The sequence below is a fragment of the Mercenaria mercenaria genome, chromosome 10 (genome assembly GCF_021730395.1).
Source record: "Mercenaria mercenaria strain notata chromosome 10, MADL_Memer_1, whole genome shotgun sequence".
NCBI lineage: Eukaryota > Metazoa > Mollusca > Bivalvia > Venerida > Veneridae > Mercenaria > Mercenaria mercenaria.
The window spans coordinates 9,747,081-9,765,512 of NC_069370.1; the positions used below are offsets into that span (position 1 = coordinate 9,747,081).

Below are 18,432 nucleotides of genomic sequence, written 5' to 3' on the forward strand. Positions count from 1 at the left end.
AGGCATACTGAGACATTACCAAGACATGAGCACAAGTGACAGAACAACACGACACAAAGACACATTGCTAAGGCTACTGACCCTTCACCGTGATAGACGCTTACCGACATTAAACGAACACAAAGCAACACATTTTGAAGAAACACTGTTTGTTTTGTTTTGTTAGGTTTAGCATCCCACTGGCACAATATAGATCATATAACGTTTTCCCCAATTTTTCTTGGAGGAGGAAGACCTCAGGTGCCACGGGCGCCACGGTCGCCTGGGTAGAACCACCGACCTTCCGTTTACAGCCGGATTGTTTCCTCACATGAAAGGATTTTACACCCCAAGCAAGGTATCGAATTTGCAGCGGTGAGGGGCAAGTGATTCGAAGTCGGCGACTTTAACCACACGGCATAAATTATTAAAACACAAAGACACATTATCAATAGATACCGACACATATTATCGACACATATTACCGACACATATCAACTACTATGAATTGAGTAATATTCGTGAAAGTTTTATTTGCGTTAATATTGGCGTTTAATGGCACTCGTGAATCCAAATAACTGCAGTCTTTATCCTGTGTTAAAACTAAACACACATGTTCCGTGAATTCTGTAAACCGCAAATAAGACCGCTAACCAGGATACGCTCTACATCTACACTTATAAGCGTCACGCACTGATGGTTAGGGTTAGGGTTAGGATATTAGGGTAACCTTATAAGATTCTTTCACTGGTGGTGGGTACAGATGGGAATATCCGGCACGAGGGTAACTGTTTTTTTGCAGTAACGAGGCTCAGCCGAGTTACCGCTAAAAGAGTTACCCTGGATATTTACATCTGCACCTACCACCAGTGATTGAACCTTTTTCTTGCATGCCATATTCAACAAATAATGGTAAAAATAAATTCAAACGAATGATTTTCTTATAGCACTTTAGTCTTATAGTGGCGTATTAACAAAGAGCGGGAACTTTACATCCGTAAACAGGAAGTACGTTATGACGTTACAAAGACGAAAACAACGTACGTAATAGTTCCGGTTTTCTTTTATCATCTGCAGTGAAACGTTATGTTATTTCCGTAAAATGACGTTTTTTTTAAATCGGGAAATATGTTATACGGAACAAAGAGAAAGTATCAAGGTATTTGATATTTATCCCGTTTTACGTAAAACATTATTATTACTACACAAATCTCCTGTACAGATGTAATTCGTTATACGTCATTTACAGCACGAGAGTCATCTTACACCCCGGGGTGTAAGATGGAGTTTTCCAGCACCGGTGAAATCACCAGAAATCCCAGTCTAGTATGCAAGAATACCCTAACCTTAACAGTAACCCTTACCTATAGGCAGACTGAGAAATTACCGAGACCTACCACCTACCGACACGTTATTGAAACGTACCGTCACATCGCATAGACATTGGTTACCAACACATGTTTGTCATTAGACTGCTGAAATAATAAAAGAGAAAAAAAACTTACCGAATCCTGTTTGGATCATGTCGCATGTCGTCCGTCGCGCTTTGAGGTCGACGCACGACAATGCGACACGATATCGCGACAATGCGCCACGACAATGCGACGCGACATCGCGATACGACACACGACAATAATATCATAGTGACGTGTCACATTGTCGCCTTTAAAATGCGCGATATTTCGCATTGTCGCGTCGCATTGTCGTGTGTCGTGTCGTATTGTCACGATGTCGTGTAGCATTACCGTGTGTCGTGTCGCATTAGATTTGTCTTGATCATAATAATATATTACAACGCTTAAGTTGCACAGTGCATACAGATATAAAGTTTCTCTTTCATATACTTTCCAGTGTAAAGTATTCTGTGCTTCGGTAGTTAAAAACGCCCTAACTTAAGCAACTTGGATGGGTAACAGTTTGAAAAAAGAAAAAAAAACAATCAAAAACACATTCACATCATTCACAGCTTCGTGGTCCACTTTTTACATTAAAATACTAGTAGCCAATGAGTCCGACTGGAGAGAAAGCGTTTCATACATACCTAATTTGAAAGAAGATGGATTTCAGACACGATATCTAGAGACTCTCAACCTTATTACATGTACGTTTAGTCCTAATGCCGAATTCACATTTGACCCGGGCGCCGTGCGATAAATTAGTTTTCGATTTTCCTTGCGTTTTTTAGCTCATCTGATTTTTTGAAAAAAATGATGAGTTATTGTCATCACTTGAGCGGTTGTCGGCGTCGGCGTCGGCGTTGCCTGGTTAAGTTTTATGTTTAGGTCATCTTTTCTCCTAAACTATCAAAGCTATTGCTTTGAAACTTGGAATACTTGTTCACCATCATAAGCTGACCCTGTATAGCAAGAAACATAACTCCATCTTGCTTTTTGCAAGATTTATGGCCCCTTTTGTACTTAGAAAATATCAGATTTCTTGGTTAAGTTTTATGTTTAGGTCAACTTTTCTCCTAAACTATCAAAGCTATTGCTTTGAAACTTGGAATACTTGTTCACCATCATAAGCAGACCCTATACATCAAGAAACATAACTCCATCTTGCTTTTTGCAAGAATTATTGCCCCTTTTGGACTTAGAAAATCAGTTTTCTTGGTTAAGTTTTATGTTTAGGTCAGCTTTTATCCTAAACTATCAAAGCTATTGCTTTAAAACTTGCAACACTTGTTCACAAACATAAGCTGACCCTGTACGGCAAGAAACATAACTCCATCCTGCTTTTTGCAAGATTTATGCCCCCTTTTGTACTTAGAAAATATCAGATTTCTTGGTTAAGTTTTATGTTTAGGTCAATTTTTTCTCTTAAACTATCAAAGCTATTGCTTTGAAACTTGCAAACACTTGTTCACCATCATAAGCTGACCCTGTACAGCAAGCAACATAACTCCATCCTGCTTTTTTGCAATAATTATTGCCCCTTTTGGACTTAGAATATCATTTTCTTGGTTGAGTATTATGTTTAAGTCAACTTTTCTCATAAACTATCAAAGCTATTTATTTAAAACTTGCAACAGTTTTTCACCATCATAAGTGGACACTGTACATCAAGAAACATAACTCTATCCTGCTTTTTGCAAGAATGATGGCCCTTTTTAGACTTAGAAAATCATGGGTAGGACAATATTTCTATTATACAAAAAAAAAATCAGATGAGCGTCAGCACCCGCAAGGCGGTGCTCTTGTTTTTTTTTTTTGTTTTTTTTTTTTTGGGGGGGGGGGGGGGGGGCACATTAGGTGGTTACGGGCTACGGCGTATATGTTCACATTATATACGAGCATCGTGCCTTTTGTACAGGTTCTCGGGGGAAGGCCGGGAGAAATCCGTACGGACGCCGAGAGGAGATTATAAGGAAATCGTGCAATTAAGTGCAGTTGCTGTGCAGTCTCCACAAGCTTCCCACGGAAATTGTACGACGCTCGTACGGCATCCATGACGAGGCTGCGTGGAGAAGATACGGTGTTTTGACCATATCAAGGCCGCCGCACGGCAATGGTGCGGCCGCTATAGGGTTGCCTCACGATGATTGCTCAATATCCGTGCGATTTCAAGGGTACTGCACAGGCAGCGAGCGGCAACCTTGCAGCAATTGTGCGAGGGCCTTGCGAAGGACCCATGAGTCTACAATCTCCGTACGATTTCTTTTGGGCACCATGTTGACGGAAAATCGTGCGTTGACTGCACGATCAGCTCGCAGCCTCCTAACGATTGTGCAATGCCACCTGCGACATGTCTACGGGCCTACGATTTTTTCAAATTTGTATAACTTTTCGATAAACAAAATCGTGGAGGCGGCGAAGCCCGTGAATCCATAGGCACCCGATATTTTTGGCTACGCTCCTGCACCGCAGTGCGCGCGCCCGCCGACATATATCGTACCATGTCATGCACTGTAATTCAACCTTAGTCCTGCCTACATTATAAAAGGTGAAAATTCCACAAATCTCCCGTTTAGTAAATGACAGATTTTCTCCTGTTACTTAGAAAAACAAAAACAAGTAACAGGAGAAAATCTGTCATTTCTTAAACGGGAGATTTGTGGACTTTTCACCTTTTATATAGGTATGTTGAATTACATTGCATGACATGGTATGATATATGTCGGCGCGCGCGCGCTCTGCGGTGCAGGAACGTAGCCCAAAAAATCGGGTGCCTATGCGTGAATCCGTATGAAAATCGCACTGCCGCCTCCTGCCTCCGCACGGAGGCCGCGCAGAAACGAGGATACGGGCAGCCTACGGGCTCCGCAGAACTAGGCATAAGTTGTGCGACCAACAATAGCAAAAACATGGCAGTCTGGGACTTCCACAGCGTAAGTTGACCGGTAGATATAGCTTCGTTCCTATATCGGTGTAGCCTAAATGCATGAAAAATTACAAATTACACAACAAAAATAATTGTGGCTTTTAACAGATTTGGCTGAACCTTAACCTGTGGGTTCAAATTTAAGCAACGTCGGCCTGTCTCAAAACCATTCTGAAAAATCACGCTGGCTTCTCTCCTTCCTTACGATCCTGTTGTCTGATATGACGTCACCACTGGGATTATGCATATCAGCTGTTCAAACTTTCTCTGTAGTACATGTATACATATGTAATAGTTATAGTATGTGTGAGAGTTAGACAAGCTTACTGTCGCTGAGTGGCTGCTTTTTAATTTCTGACTTGTGCAGCCATCGCGACAAGCCAAAGTATGTCAAAAACTTGGGATCTGTTGCGAGCAACATTTGCTCGCATCTCAAACTGATGAATGAAAATTGTTAAACACCATGAAATATATAGCATGTCCACGAAGAAAGAACCTTTTTCTCGCGATCTGCACCAATGATATTCTTGAAATACAAAGCATTACCTTAAACCGATCATAAATCCACAACTACCTCGTAGAGATGGTACCTAAAAAATTCAAATTCATCTTTATGGGTTTTTTTCAGACTGAAATGATAGCTAAGTGCACCAATTTTCTAAATATATTCATGGTTTTCCTCTTCTCCATGTCAAAAATAGCAATATTTGATATCTAAAAAATGACTTTCTCAAAATATCTGAAGCAAAATGAACAACTCTTGTATTGACCGTTTTTCAAAGATTTTAGGACTTCCCCAATTATAGTCTATATCAAAAGCTCCAACAGCTAAATAAATTCAATAGAGTATAAGGTAAGTTTACTCTACTTTCAACATTTTGAAAGAGCCTATACTGAACTTCCTTTTGTCAAGTCAAAGTCAAATTCCAAGACTAGCCAAGAGTCTAAAACGCTTGAAAAAATTCTAAGTGAAAGAGAATGACATGCTCTTTATTATAAGCTTACCAAAACCATACCAAAAATGTACCTTAAAGAAGTTATTAAAGATTTTGTATTGTAAACAAACCTCTACACCATTTTACTATCAATATTTTCCACTCATGAATGCACTCAATTCAGGTGATAATTGTTGATATATTTGTAAGTGAGAGGCCCCAACAAAAACCTTTTTTCAACTTGTGTAAACAGAATAAGTTTTAAATTAATGTTGATATCTGAAATTATCCGATTACTTTGTTTTCAACAATAAATAAAACACCTTTTAGTTTGTTTAGGGTAGTTGACCTGTAACGAAAATCATCAAATAGAGTAATCTCCATATACTTTTTCAGCATTTATTCGTTTTTCAAGGAAAGCAAATGATCGTGCTAGTTCCCTCCAGAGAATGTTTAAATCGAGAATTGCTTAAAATACAGTACATAGAGTCATTACCTGTCAGCTACCTTAACATGTAGTAATTACAACCACTACCTTAAAACATTGTAATTATATTGACGACAATGAATTTTGTGTTACCAATTTAACTTTTTTGTTATTTCTCATTGTTGGATATATACATTTTACATTTTGATATATAAATGTTGTGTAAACCAATGTATCACCATTGAGAACAATAAATGAACAACTTTGGCTAAAAGATCAAAACTTAACGTTTCTTAATGTCGTTAATTTTCTTCAAAGGAATGCATGCATTATTCTAATGTTTGCATTACTAAACTTTCTATCAGGGCCTCACTACAACTTACAAAATAACTGTCAGTGTAAGTCATGAGAAAAGCATGCATATTGTATATTGAATACAAAGGGATTTAAGCAAATGTAGGTCATATTTTGTCTGCCTGATAAGTTGTTTGAAAAAGGACCTATCTGATTTTTCTTTCACTTTTGATCAATGTTTAATGTTGGCTTCAGTTTATTGATCAATTCAGAGTTGTCTCCCTTTGATTTATTTGGGTAGGTACCATCTCTATACCTCGCAGTATTGACCTTGTTTTTCAGCCATGAAATTTTTGACCGTCACAATATAAAACAAACTGTATACGTCGGATTAGTTCGACTATTCTTTCTCTGTGAACCGTAAATTGGGGCTAAAATCATCTTTTCTTTGAAAGGAAAAAATTATACTCCCTTGATAGGACCTCAACAGAGAAAAAGTGTTCCGATATATATCGGAACAGTTTTACTGTGCTGATATAGCCTATATCGCAACACTTTTTTTTCTAAATGAAACTCTATAGAGATTTCTGTTTTGATATATATCGTAACAGTTTTGTAAAATATCAGCACAGATTTTGTAGTATTAATGTGTGTTACCATGTTTAACATACTGCAAAGATCAAAGGAAAACTGCCGCACTATGCGATATGGGTAAATACTAAGTGTTCTGTAGCACTAGTTAAATCTACAATATGATTATGGATCTTTATTCCTTGTTAGATTTAAAAATTGTTTCTAAAATGGAGGCTGATAATTTAACATGTCTTGAAGGAGAATTGTTCATATCGCAGACATATGTCTTGTAGATTGAGATATTCTAATCACACATGTTTATTTTATTCAAATCATGCATGCATGTTCATTTCGTTCTGATCTTGCATTTTTATATTTCTCAATCAAATCACAAGACATATATAGCTTTCCAATGCAAGTTCAATCATCAAACATACGTCCAACAGAAGTGTATGTTTTTAACCCTTACTATGCTAAATTTCTATAATGAACTTGTCCATCTTTCAATTTGGACGGAACCATTAACTGTTAAAAGGAATGCATACCAAAAAGACACTAACTGAAATAAAAGATACCAGATCGGCATGAGAGGCTATGCAAAAAAGCATGAGAGAAAAAAGGGGTGTGTGTGGGGGGGGGGGGGGGGGGGGGGGGAGAAGGGACAGAAACAAAGTAGGTTTTTCTTTATTAAGGTTATAAGAAGTAGATATTACAAACAAGAAAGATGAATAACTGTGTTTTGATTAGCTTATTATACTTGTAGGAATTATTTCCCTTTATGTAGCTCAAATAGTACTTATTATACTATGATAGTAGAGATGGTACCTAAAAAATTCAAATTCATCTTTATAGGTTTTTTTCAGACTGAAATGATAGCTAAGTGCACCAATTTTCTAAATATATTCATGGTTTTCCTCTTCTCCATGTCAAAAATAGCAATATTTGATATCTAAAAAATGACTTTCTCAAAATATCTGAAGCAAAATGAACAACTCTTGTATTGACCGTTTTTCAAAGATTTTAGGACTTCCCCAATTATAGTCTATATCAAAAGCTCCAACAGCTAAATAAATTCAATAGAGTATAAGGTAAGTTTACTCTACTTTCAACATTTTGAAAGAGCCTATACTGAACTTCCTTTTGTCAAGTCAAAGTCAAATTCCAAGACTAGCCAAGAGTCTAAAACGCTTGAAAAAATTCTAAGTGAAAGAGAATGACATGCTCTTTATTATAAGCTTACCAAAACCATACCAAAAATGTACCTTAAAGAAGTTATTAAAGATTTTGTATTGTAAACAAACCTCTACACCATTTTACTATCAATATTTTCCACTCATGAATGCACTCAATTCAGGTGATAATTGTTGATATATTTGTAAGTGAGAGGCCCCAACAAAAACCTTTTTTCAACTGTGTGTAAACAGAATAAGTTTTAAATTAATGTTGATATCTGAAATTATCCGATTACTTTGTTTTCAACAATAAATAAAACACCTTTTAGTTTGTTTAGGGTAGTTGACCCGTAACGAAAATCATCAAATAGAGTAATCTCCATATACTTTTTCAGCATTTATTCGTTTTTCAAGGAAAGCAAATGATCGTGCTAGTTCCCTCCAGAGAATGTTTAAATCGAGAATTGCTTAAAATACAGTACATAGAGTCATTACCTGTCAGCTACCTTAACATGTAGTAATTACAACCACTACCTTAAAACATTGTAATTATATTTGACGACAATGAATTTTTGTGTTACCAATTTAACTTTTTTTGTTATTTCTCATTGTTGGATATATACATTTTACATTTTGATATATAAATGTTGTGTAAACCAATGTATCACCATTGAGAACAATAAATGAACAACTTTGGCTAAAAGATCAAAACTTAACGTTTCTTAATGTCGTTAATTTTCTTCAAAGGAATGCATGCATTATTCTAATGTTTGCATTACTAAACTTTCTATCAGGGCCTCACTACAACTTACAAAATAACTGTCAGTGTAAGTCATGAGAAAAGCATGCATATTGTATATTGAATACAAAGGGATTTAAGCAAATGTAGGTCATATTTTGTCTGCCTGATAAGTTGTTTGAAAAAGGACCTATCTGATTTTTCTTTCACTTTTGATCAATGTTTAATGTTGGCTTCAGTTTATTGATCAATTCAGAGTTGTCTCCCTTTGATTTATTTCGGTAGGTACCATCTCTATACTATGGTATTGCTTTGACCCTTGTTTTGTTTAATACAATTGGTTTCTGCTATTGAGACCAGTGTAGATCTTGATGAGCCTGCACTGCAGTGCAGTCTGATCAAGATCTGTGTTGTTTTTACGCCTATTGGTCAGTATTTTTCGGTAAACATCTTGTAATCTCCATAATACTGTTCGAATTAAAGAAATCTAACATAGCAAGGGTCAGGGCTTTATACAAGTTCTGTATAATACAAACTTTTTCAAATAACTCAGTATGTAATCACCTACTTATAGAATATTTCTTATACTATATGCTATATGCTGTAAGCTACTTTTGACAAAAAAAAGAAAAAAAAAGACTAACTGAGTGGGTGGCGAACAGTGCAGATCATGATCAGACTGCACGGATGGTCGCAAAGCCAGAATCAATTAAGGGTTAAAGGAATGTCTCCCAGTGTTTGTGAAAAGTTAATGGCCTTTCCTTTATTTACATATATTTGTGGGTATATGATATGAAATCTGATTTCTTGAGAAGAACTTTACTGATAACCTAATAGTTTTAAAATCTTATCAGCACTTGCACGGTCGTATAGCGTCTGAATCGTAAATCTTTTCCGACGATAAAAGTTAGTTATCTTAAGAAGCCCATATATGGGTTTATGGGTCATATTTAGACCCCACTGTAAACACAAATGTCCAAAATCTGTCTCAGGTTGGAAAGTGATCGAAACGTAATATTGTACCGGCAAGATAAAGGCTTTCAGTTAGAGGTTTGAATTTCAAAGCTGCGAACAAACATTTTGTAGCATAAACAAAATTGATATCAGTCATTTACACCAAACTATGATTCAGTAATAAATTATTCAACTTGTATGTTAAAGAAAACCCTTAAAATTACGGTTAAGATTTACACTCTTGAAATAACCGTCGAAAACATCCGCATCCGTTGTGTATATTTTTCATTGAAATATCTAGGTTTGTTATTATCACTTATGGATATTCGAAAGGACCAGATTCAAAAGGACACGTAAGTTAATTAATAAATTTATCTTTTTATCTACTATAATTTTTCTTCTTATAATTATTAAAACTGTGAATTGTTATAATTTAGTACTGTGAAACTGCTCTGTCGTGCTGTCGTTGTGGCGTTGGTGGGGTGGGGGCGGGGACGAGTTTATGAGAAGGAACAGCAGAATGTCAAAACGACAGAACGAACATTTGTAAGTTATCATCCTGTCGCATTGGCCGAGGCGAAAACACGACACAGACGTAGACTGCAGGGGTCACACTGGGAATTTTTTTCTCTGAGCCACTGCTTTTTCCGAAGATAAAATTATGAGGCCAACAACGGCGAAGCGCATAGCATTGACGTTCTTGTAGGACTACATTATATGTACCAAAGTACTACTCAAGAAATTAATGTAGTTAATTATAACATATTTCTTAGTAACCCTTTAAAAAGCTATTTAGAAATCAATTTGTGTTAATTTCTAAAATAATCATTTTTATAAACATCTGCAATGTAATAAAAAAAATTCTGAAAATCACCTTTAAAATAAAGATGTCAAAAAAAAAGAAAAAAAAATTGTTTAAAAAAAAACTGTCTTATTTTGCACATTGCCTGTAAGTGGGTGGGGTTCGATGCCTTCGCATGTTTTATTCTCGAAAAATACTTCAAAAATAAGAGCTCCTTTTGCAACAGTTGTCATATTTTCTTAAATGTAGACTTTTTATTGGCTTTTTATTAAGATTGCACTAAAATATCTCGTCAGAAATGACAGTAATATCCGAAAATCACGGTCGCGAAAACGGGTGACAAATTCGAAAAACGTAAGTTGGAATTAAATATTTGATAAAATACCTATGTTTTATTGCTTTTCTATCATCAAATATTCATATTACAATTTCTGCTTGTCTAAAGCATTTTATTTGTTTGCCCAAACTAATCCTCGGCTAAGATATTTGTTGCCATATAACTCGTATCATAGAAAATGTCTACGGTAGACTGCAACTGTTTTAGGTTTTTTTTCAAGACCCATCGCTACTGCAATGCTACTACAAATCACTAAGTATCATTTAAAAATTCAGAAAAAGTTTCAGCCAAATAATTGAGCCGTGCCATGGGAAAACCAACATAGTGGGTATGCGACCAGCATGGATCCAGACCAGCCTGCGCATCCGCGCAGTCTGGTCAGGATCCATGCTGTTCGCTAATAGTTTCTCCAATTCCAATAGGCTTTAAAAGCGAACAGCATGGAGCCTGACCAGACTGCGCGGATGCGCAGGCTGGTCTAGATCCATGCTGGTCGCATACCCACTATGTTGGTTTTCTCATGGCACGGCTCATATATTCTTCTTTTTGGAAAATATACATAAACATCTCGTTCCAAAAAAGATTTAAAACATAAATGTTCCGATTTAACGCTTCACCGCAAACTTACAGAACTGTCAACAACTGAATTGTCCTTAATTTTGTTACAGCTGATTATTAACCGTTGCCAAGCACTGATATGAGCGCGAACATATTGTATCTTGTTGTTTATTTATATTGAGTTTCACTAGTTTCGTGCACAGCCCTCGAACTGTATAATTTTGATATTAAATATTATTTATGAAATATATAATAAATATTGAGTCATTTTATGAAATTTACGTGGAAATGCGTTCCGGGACTTGACAAAGCAACCGCGTGATGTAGCAATAAAAAGTAAAAGTAAAAGTAAAGTAAAAATGAAAGTTCTAAATAGAATAGATATTTTTGAAATGTCATTTTTATCTTACTTTTGAATTTATCAGCACTTTTGGACAATATTTTCCAGTAATTTATTCCAAATTCGAATTATACGGTTATGAATAATTTGCCAGTTTTTAAAAAAATAGTGTTTGCGGTCTTATCTCAGATTTTTGAATTTAATGGTATTTTTCTAGCTTGTTTGGAAATATTATAATTCAAAATATAAGTGCAGATAGTTGTAAAATTATGTTTTCTTATCGATGTCTAGTAAATTAGTCCCAGGGACGTAAAAGGTATTATCTCCGATAACCGAATTTTATAAGTAGCCTAAAAAAATTCTTTGTTTCCGGTAACATGCTTAAAAAAATAGGGTAGGTAGGTCGGAAAATTTTTTTTGAATATATTTTATTAAGTGAGACTTTTCGGAAATTATTTTTGTGTAAAAAAAAATGAATACAAATAAGGGGGTTATGCCTTTAAAGCATCAGTAAATTGATTTCTAACATCACTGACCATGTTTAAAGCATAAAAGTGTAGTTTTGCAAAAGTTGAAAAAAATATTCTCCAAGGCTATAAAAACATTTAGGGTCGGGCCAAAAATTTAGGGTAGGTCGGGATACCGGAAACAAACAATTTTTTTTACGCCTAAATCAAAAAGTACACCTACAAGTACATATCTTGGATTGTGTTTATCGTATTGATAAAAAAAATTCAGTAAATAAAGTCACAAAATATTTTATATTACTGGTTATAGTATGTATACAAATTTTGTTTGAAACCTTTTTTGCGAAATATTCAATGTAATCGAAATTACAAAAGAATGATTGTTTTAAATAATATTAAATATATTAGAAATCAGGAGAGAAAGAACAATGCTTGCTGTTTTTTTCGTTGTCTCGGTATTGTCGCCCCGCAGTAATATCAGCAGTATTCTCTGAAGGCGCCATTTTGGCCAATCTTTCGAGAACTCAGTCGCTCTGCAGTTCTCCTTCTGTCTGTTTTGCGGAGGCGATTGAACTAGACAAACAACAAAAACCCATAAGAATATCATTTGATTAACTAAATCAAGGCGCGGACGCTGACGAAGGGGCGAGGGCAATAGCTCTACATAATCTTCAAATAGCCGAGCCAAACATTTATATAGATATACGATGTGGTCAATTTATGTAGAATGAAATACCTTCCCAATATGCAACATCATGGACAGTAGTCGTGCTAGGACTTCAAACAGACTGATTAGTTACCGCACATTTAAAGAGAGTTTTAAATGAATTGATGCAGTTTTTGGGCTATATTCATAGACAATACTCTAACACCACTCATTGAGTACACTCAAATAAATTGCCTAACGGTCACGTCTTTACTCAGGAAAGATTCGATTTGTATTCATAAAGGTGAGTGACAGTCGAGTCAACTCCCAAGAGTGAGTGAATGTTGAGGGAGATCCTGGGGACACTTGACGACAAAAAAGCAAAAAAAAAGTCCCAACAAATTAAAAGACAGTAAATTGATGCAAACAGTTAAAAATAAATATAGGAAATCGAATATACATCTACGAAACCTAGCCTAACGGGGCTCATCAGTCACTCCCAGAAACACACGTCGTAGTAACAAATATTTACATTTCACAAGCCTAGATATCGGCTACTGAGAAATATAAACATTCCCTCAAATTAATGTCATGAAAACATATTTATTTGTTTAAATGACAACGGAAACATTTATTTTATAAACAGATATGTTTTTAGTAATTGAAATTTAAAAACAATACGCGGGCTGGCATTTGGGAAACACCAACAATTAATGGCAAAGTTAAAAATTCAGTTGTTAAAATAAATCAAATGTCATTTTCAGCGAAAATTAAATTCGTGTTTCTTTTTTAATAAAATCTGAAAAGTAGATCCTTTGGAAGTACCGAAAACAAGGCAAACATACAGACAAGCAATAAGATGACAACTTCCGACTACAAAATAACAATCAGCACTTTTGCATACCTTTGATGTTATTGTCATATAAACCGTTATAATCCGCTAAATCCATTGTGTACAATGAAACCATTACTCAAGCTGTCCTTCCGAAAGTTAAGATTGAGTGGAATTTATGAATATGACTTTCGAACTCCACTCACACTCCCGCAAGGTCTACTCGAGGTCCACTTGAGTGATACTTACCCAAGTTTGAGTCAAGTGTGAGTTTGAGTATTCGTTCAACCTTTAATTTTAATGTTTCATGGAAGTTCAGTGATGCTATTACAAGTATTAACACAAGTGAGAACATCAAAGTTGGGTTAGGCCTCGCTGCCGCCGCGCTGTCGCCTCGTTGTTCTACGCTGTGCTTCGTTATGCCTCGCTGCCGCTACGCTGCAACCACGTGCAGCTAAAACTTGTCACGCATTGGCTGGCTGACTGGTCTAAATTACCAGCGTAGCTATACGTGGCGGCCAAAACGTGACATGTATGACTGGGACAATATCAACCGGCCGGACGCGTATGTTCACGTCCTATTACGTTTTTGCTACGTTGTACTACGTTCTCGCCACGTTGTTGCCACGTTGTAGTACGTTGTTGGAAATTCGCAGCGAATTTTCAACATGTCCGAAATTAAAATTTATAGTTCACGTATTGTTTCAGCCACATTGTTCTACGTTGGCTCACGTTTCCAAACGTAGCTATACGTGGCGGCCAAAACGTAATACTATGACTGGGGCATAACGAATGTTAAATGCAGCAACAACGAATAATGTTTTCACTATTGCCATAACTTATAAACAATTGTTTACTCTCGTCTTTTGCTGTTAAGCTTTCTTTAGAAAACGTTTAATTTCAAGTTTCTTTTCTTCTCAATTAAGAAAAAAGAGCAAAGTTCGTTAAAGGAGTTTAAATAGTATAAATTAGGTTTAATCTTGTTTATTTACAGTGAAAACTTAACAACCAGCAGTATGAAACTGCTTAACGAGAATCTAAAGCTGCTAGAGGAAGACCACTTGTATCATATTGCCCTCAGCAACGTGCAGGATAACCTCAGGGAACTCTTCGGAGATGTTAAGGTATGTAGTCATGTCTTAAACATACACTCCGGTAAACAAACATGTCTGAAACATACACTCCGATATACAAGCATGTCTGAAACTCATACTCCGGTGTACAAGCATGTCTGAAACACATACTCCGGTGTACAAGCATGTCTGAAACTCATACTCCGGTGTACAAGCATGTCTGAAACTCATACTCCGGTGTACAAGCATGTCTGAAACTCATACTCCGGTGTACAAGCATGTCTGAAACTCATACTCCGGTGTACAAGCATGTCTGAAACTCATACTCCGGTGTACATGTACAAGCATGTCTCAAACTTCTTATCCGGTGTACAATCATGTCTGAAACTCATACTCCTGTGTACAACATGTCTGAAACTCGTACTCCGATGTACAAGCATGTCTGAAACTCATTATCCGGTGTACAAGCATGTCTCAAACTCATACTCCGATGTACAAGCATGTCTTAAACTTACACTCAGGTAAACAAGCATGTCTGAAACATATACTCCGGTATACAAGCATGTCTGAAACTCATACTCCGATGTAAAAGCATGTCTGAAACTTATACTCCGATGTACAAGCATGTCTGAAACTTACACTCAGGTATACAAGCATGTCTGAAACATATACTCCTGTGTACACGCATGTCTGAAACCTATACTCCGGTGTACAAGCATGTCTGAAACTTACACTCCGGTATACAAACATGTCTGAAACTTACACTCTTGTATACAAACATGTCTGAAACTTATATTCCGGTATACAAGCATGTCTGAAACTTACACTCCGGTATACAAGCATGTCTGAAACTTACAGTCAGGTATACACGCATGTCTAAAACTATACTCCGATATACAAGCATGTCTGAAACTTATACTCCGGTATTCAGGCATGTCTGAATCTTACACTCAGTTATACAAGCATGTCTGAAACTTACAGCCAGGTATACAAGTATGTCTAAAACCATACTCCGGTATACAAGCATGTCTGAAACTTATACTCCGGTATACAAGCATGTCTGAAACTTACAGTCAGATATACAAGTATGTCTAAAACTATACTCCGGTATACAAGCATGTCTGAAACTTATACTCCTGTATACAGGCATGTCTGAAACTTACAGTCAGGTATACAAGTATGTCTGAAACTTACAGTCAGGTATACAAGCATGTCTAAAACTATACTCCGGTATACAAGCATGTCTGAAACTTACACTCAGGTATACAAGCATGTCTGAAACTTACAGTCAGATATACAAGCATGTCTAAAACTATACTCCGGTATACAAGCATGTCTGAAACCTACAGTCAGGTATACAAGCATGTCTGAAACTTACAGTCAGGTATACAAGCATGTCTAAAACTATACTCTGGTATACAAGCATGTCTGAAACTTATACTCAGGTATACAAGCATGTCTGAAACTTACAGTCAGGTATACAAGCATGTCTGAAACTTATACTCAGGTATACAAGCATGTATAAAACATATACTCAGTTATTCAACCTTGTCTAATGCAATCATCTCTAAAACATATACTTGGAGAAAACCATAAGGTAGCTTTTTTCACTTTATAAATGAGATATTTGGATTTTCTAAATTTATTTTAACTGCTTTTGTAAATGTTTTCTCAGTAAGCATGTTTAGAATTTATAACACAAAAGTTAACAAATTATTTTTTGCAATACAGCTGATAAACCCTGACACAACGGTTTTATGTCAGATTTGATCCCGAATTCAATACAATGCATAAATTGATAAAGTTCGTGCCAAACTGAATTTGAAATTTATAAAAGATGCACTTTATTCTTTTTTCCTATTTTACTCTTTCTTCGAAGAAGATGGGGTATATGTTTTTGCTCATTTTCGGTATGTCTGTCTGTCTGTCTGTCTGTCGGTCGGTCATTTGGTTTCGATATAATAACTAGAGACGCTTGGTCTCACAGTCGTCAAACGTCATAGGATGATTATATGTGGTCAGTAGATGACCGCTACAGTTTTGGAGGTCAGAATATCAAAGGACAAGGTCACAGTGGTCTTGAGACTGAACATGGTTTCCGCTCAATAACTAAAGAACGCGCCAAACTCGAGTCATGATTGCCTGTGGTCAGTAGGTGAACCCTAATATTTTGGAGATCAAGGTCACGGTGACCTCGGCACTGAAAAGACTGTCTGTTCAGTAACACCAGAACCCTTTAGCCTAATGCCATCAAACTTATCTGGATGATTGCTTGCGGTGAGTTGCTGACCTCTATTGTTTTAGGGGTCAGTATGTGAAAGATGAAGGTCAGAATGACTTTGACACTGAAAACAGTTTCAGCACCATAACTAAAGGGCGCTTTAGGCTACAGTCTACGAGCCTTATAGACTGACTGGCTGCAGTCAGTATATTGTGCTGGGGTCAGTAGGCCATAGTCTTCTCGGGACTGAAAATGGGATTGGGGAGAGGGTGTATCAGCTCCTAGTAAACACAAAACCAGTCACAACATAAAAATGAATTCTACCTATTTAATAATAAATGGCAAGGCATACGTTTTAAATCTATTTTGGGCACCTTTCTTTCTAAAGTTTCATATATACCATAATTTTTATCTGGATAAAGTATAATTCAATATTTCATCTATTACATTCAATCGTTATTTGCAGTTTGTTTGTTTTGGCGGCCAGTCAACCCGGATGGAAAAGTTTGCGAGCTTTATATCACATGAGCTCGGCCTTGATGCGTCTGGACCACCGAAGAATTACGCCGGCAACACGGACCGTTATGCCGTGTATAAGGCCGGTCCTGTTCTGTCTGTTAGCGTAAGTCACGTAATTCAAAGTTACATTACATTCAAATTAGAATTTCAATCTTATCAAAACTCTATTTAACAATTCAGGTTCAGACAGTATGTAAATAATATCAGATTTTTTTCTCAAGTAAATCGTAAAACCTCATAAATGGTTCTTATAAGTTATCTTGTGAGTGTTATCTCTCAATGAGAAACGGCTGATAACGGTGACAAAATGGTTTCCTATCTTTTTTTTTCTATGTTAAAACATAAAATGCTGGTCGAGTGACCAATAAAACGTATGTATTTTTGTTTCCTCAGCATGGCATAGGTATTCCGTCACTGTCTATCATCTTTCAAGAAATCGTGAAACTCGTGTACTACGCTGGCTGTCATGGTGTGACGTTTTTCAGGATTGGAACCAGCGGTGGCCTAGGTAAGTACATTGTGAAGGAAATAGGATAAAACAGGTTATTTAGGAGAACTTAATTACGCTGGGCTTCAACAGTTTTCAGCCCTATAAAACGTCAACGTTACAATCCAACACTAATTCAGTATTTTGTTACTAATTAGGTAAAGCTTTAATCTAAGATTTTGGTAGTCAGTGTCAGTAATATTTGACAAGAACTGTATATAAGTCACCCATAGCTGGTGTACTGAGTTACTGTATATGAACCGTGCCATGGGAAAACCAACATAGTGGGTTTGCGACCAGCATGGATCCAGACCAGCCTGCGCATCTAATTACAATAGTCTTTGAAAGCGAACAGCATGGATCCTGACCAGACTGCGCGGATGCGCAGGCTGGTCTGGATCCATGCTGGTCGCCAACCCACTATGTTGGTTTTCTCATGGCGCGGCTCATATATGCGTCTGTATCCATGCTGACGAATTATACATACGTCTCTATGAAACTATTGTTTCAAAAAGTTGTGAAGTGTTATAATCTCCATTGTTTTGTAAATGTTTTTAATATTTCAGGATTAGAGCCTGGAACAGTTGTAGTCAGTGAAAGAGTTGTGAATGGGGCACTAGAGCCCTTCTACAAAATGGTAATTATGAATACTTTTTTTATTCATTATCAACATGAGTCTCGGACATACATTGAAAAGTCTGTTTTTACGACACTTTCCTGAAATTGCCAAATATTGTAGAATGTTACGCGTGTTACA

General features: G+C 36.5%; 1 protein-coding gene across 2 annotated transcripts in view; it reads left to right on the forward strand.

Moving 5' to 3' along the window:
- The window catches only part of LOC123559781 (uridine phosphorylase 1-like), a 31,293-nt gene that overhangs the window by 3,668 nt on the left and 9,193 nt on the right, over positions 1 to 18,432 (forward strand). Inside the window, exons 1-5 of one of the 2 annotated variants that reach the window (XM_045351881.2) lie at positions 9,438 to 9,746; positions 14,370 to 14,499; positions 17,136 to 17,291; positions 17,582 to 17,696; positions 18,242 to 18,312. In XM_045351881.2, coding sequence (XP_045207816.2) covers positions 9,592 to 9,746; positions 14,370 to 14,499; positions 17,136 to 17,291; positions 17,582 to 17,696; positions 18,242 to 18,312 — 627 coding nt within the window. In that variant the 5' untranslated portion in view covers positions 9,438 to 9,591. Of the gene's footprint in view, positions 1 to 9,437; positions 9,747 to 14,369; positions 14,500 to 17,135; positions 17,292 to 17,581; positions 17,697 to 18,241; positions 18,313 to 18,432 lie in introns of those variants that run through there. The other variant, XM_045351882.2, reaches the window with a different exon arrangement.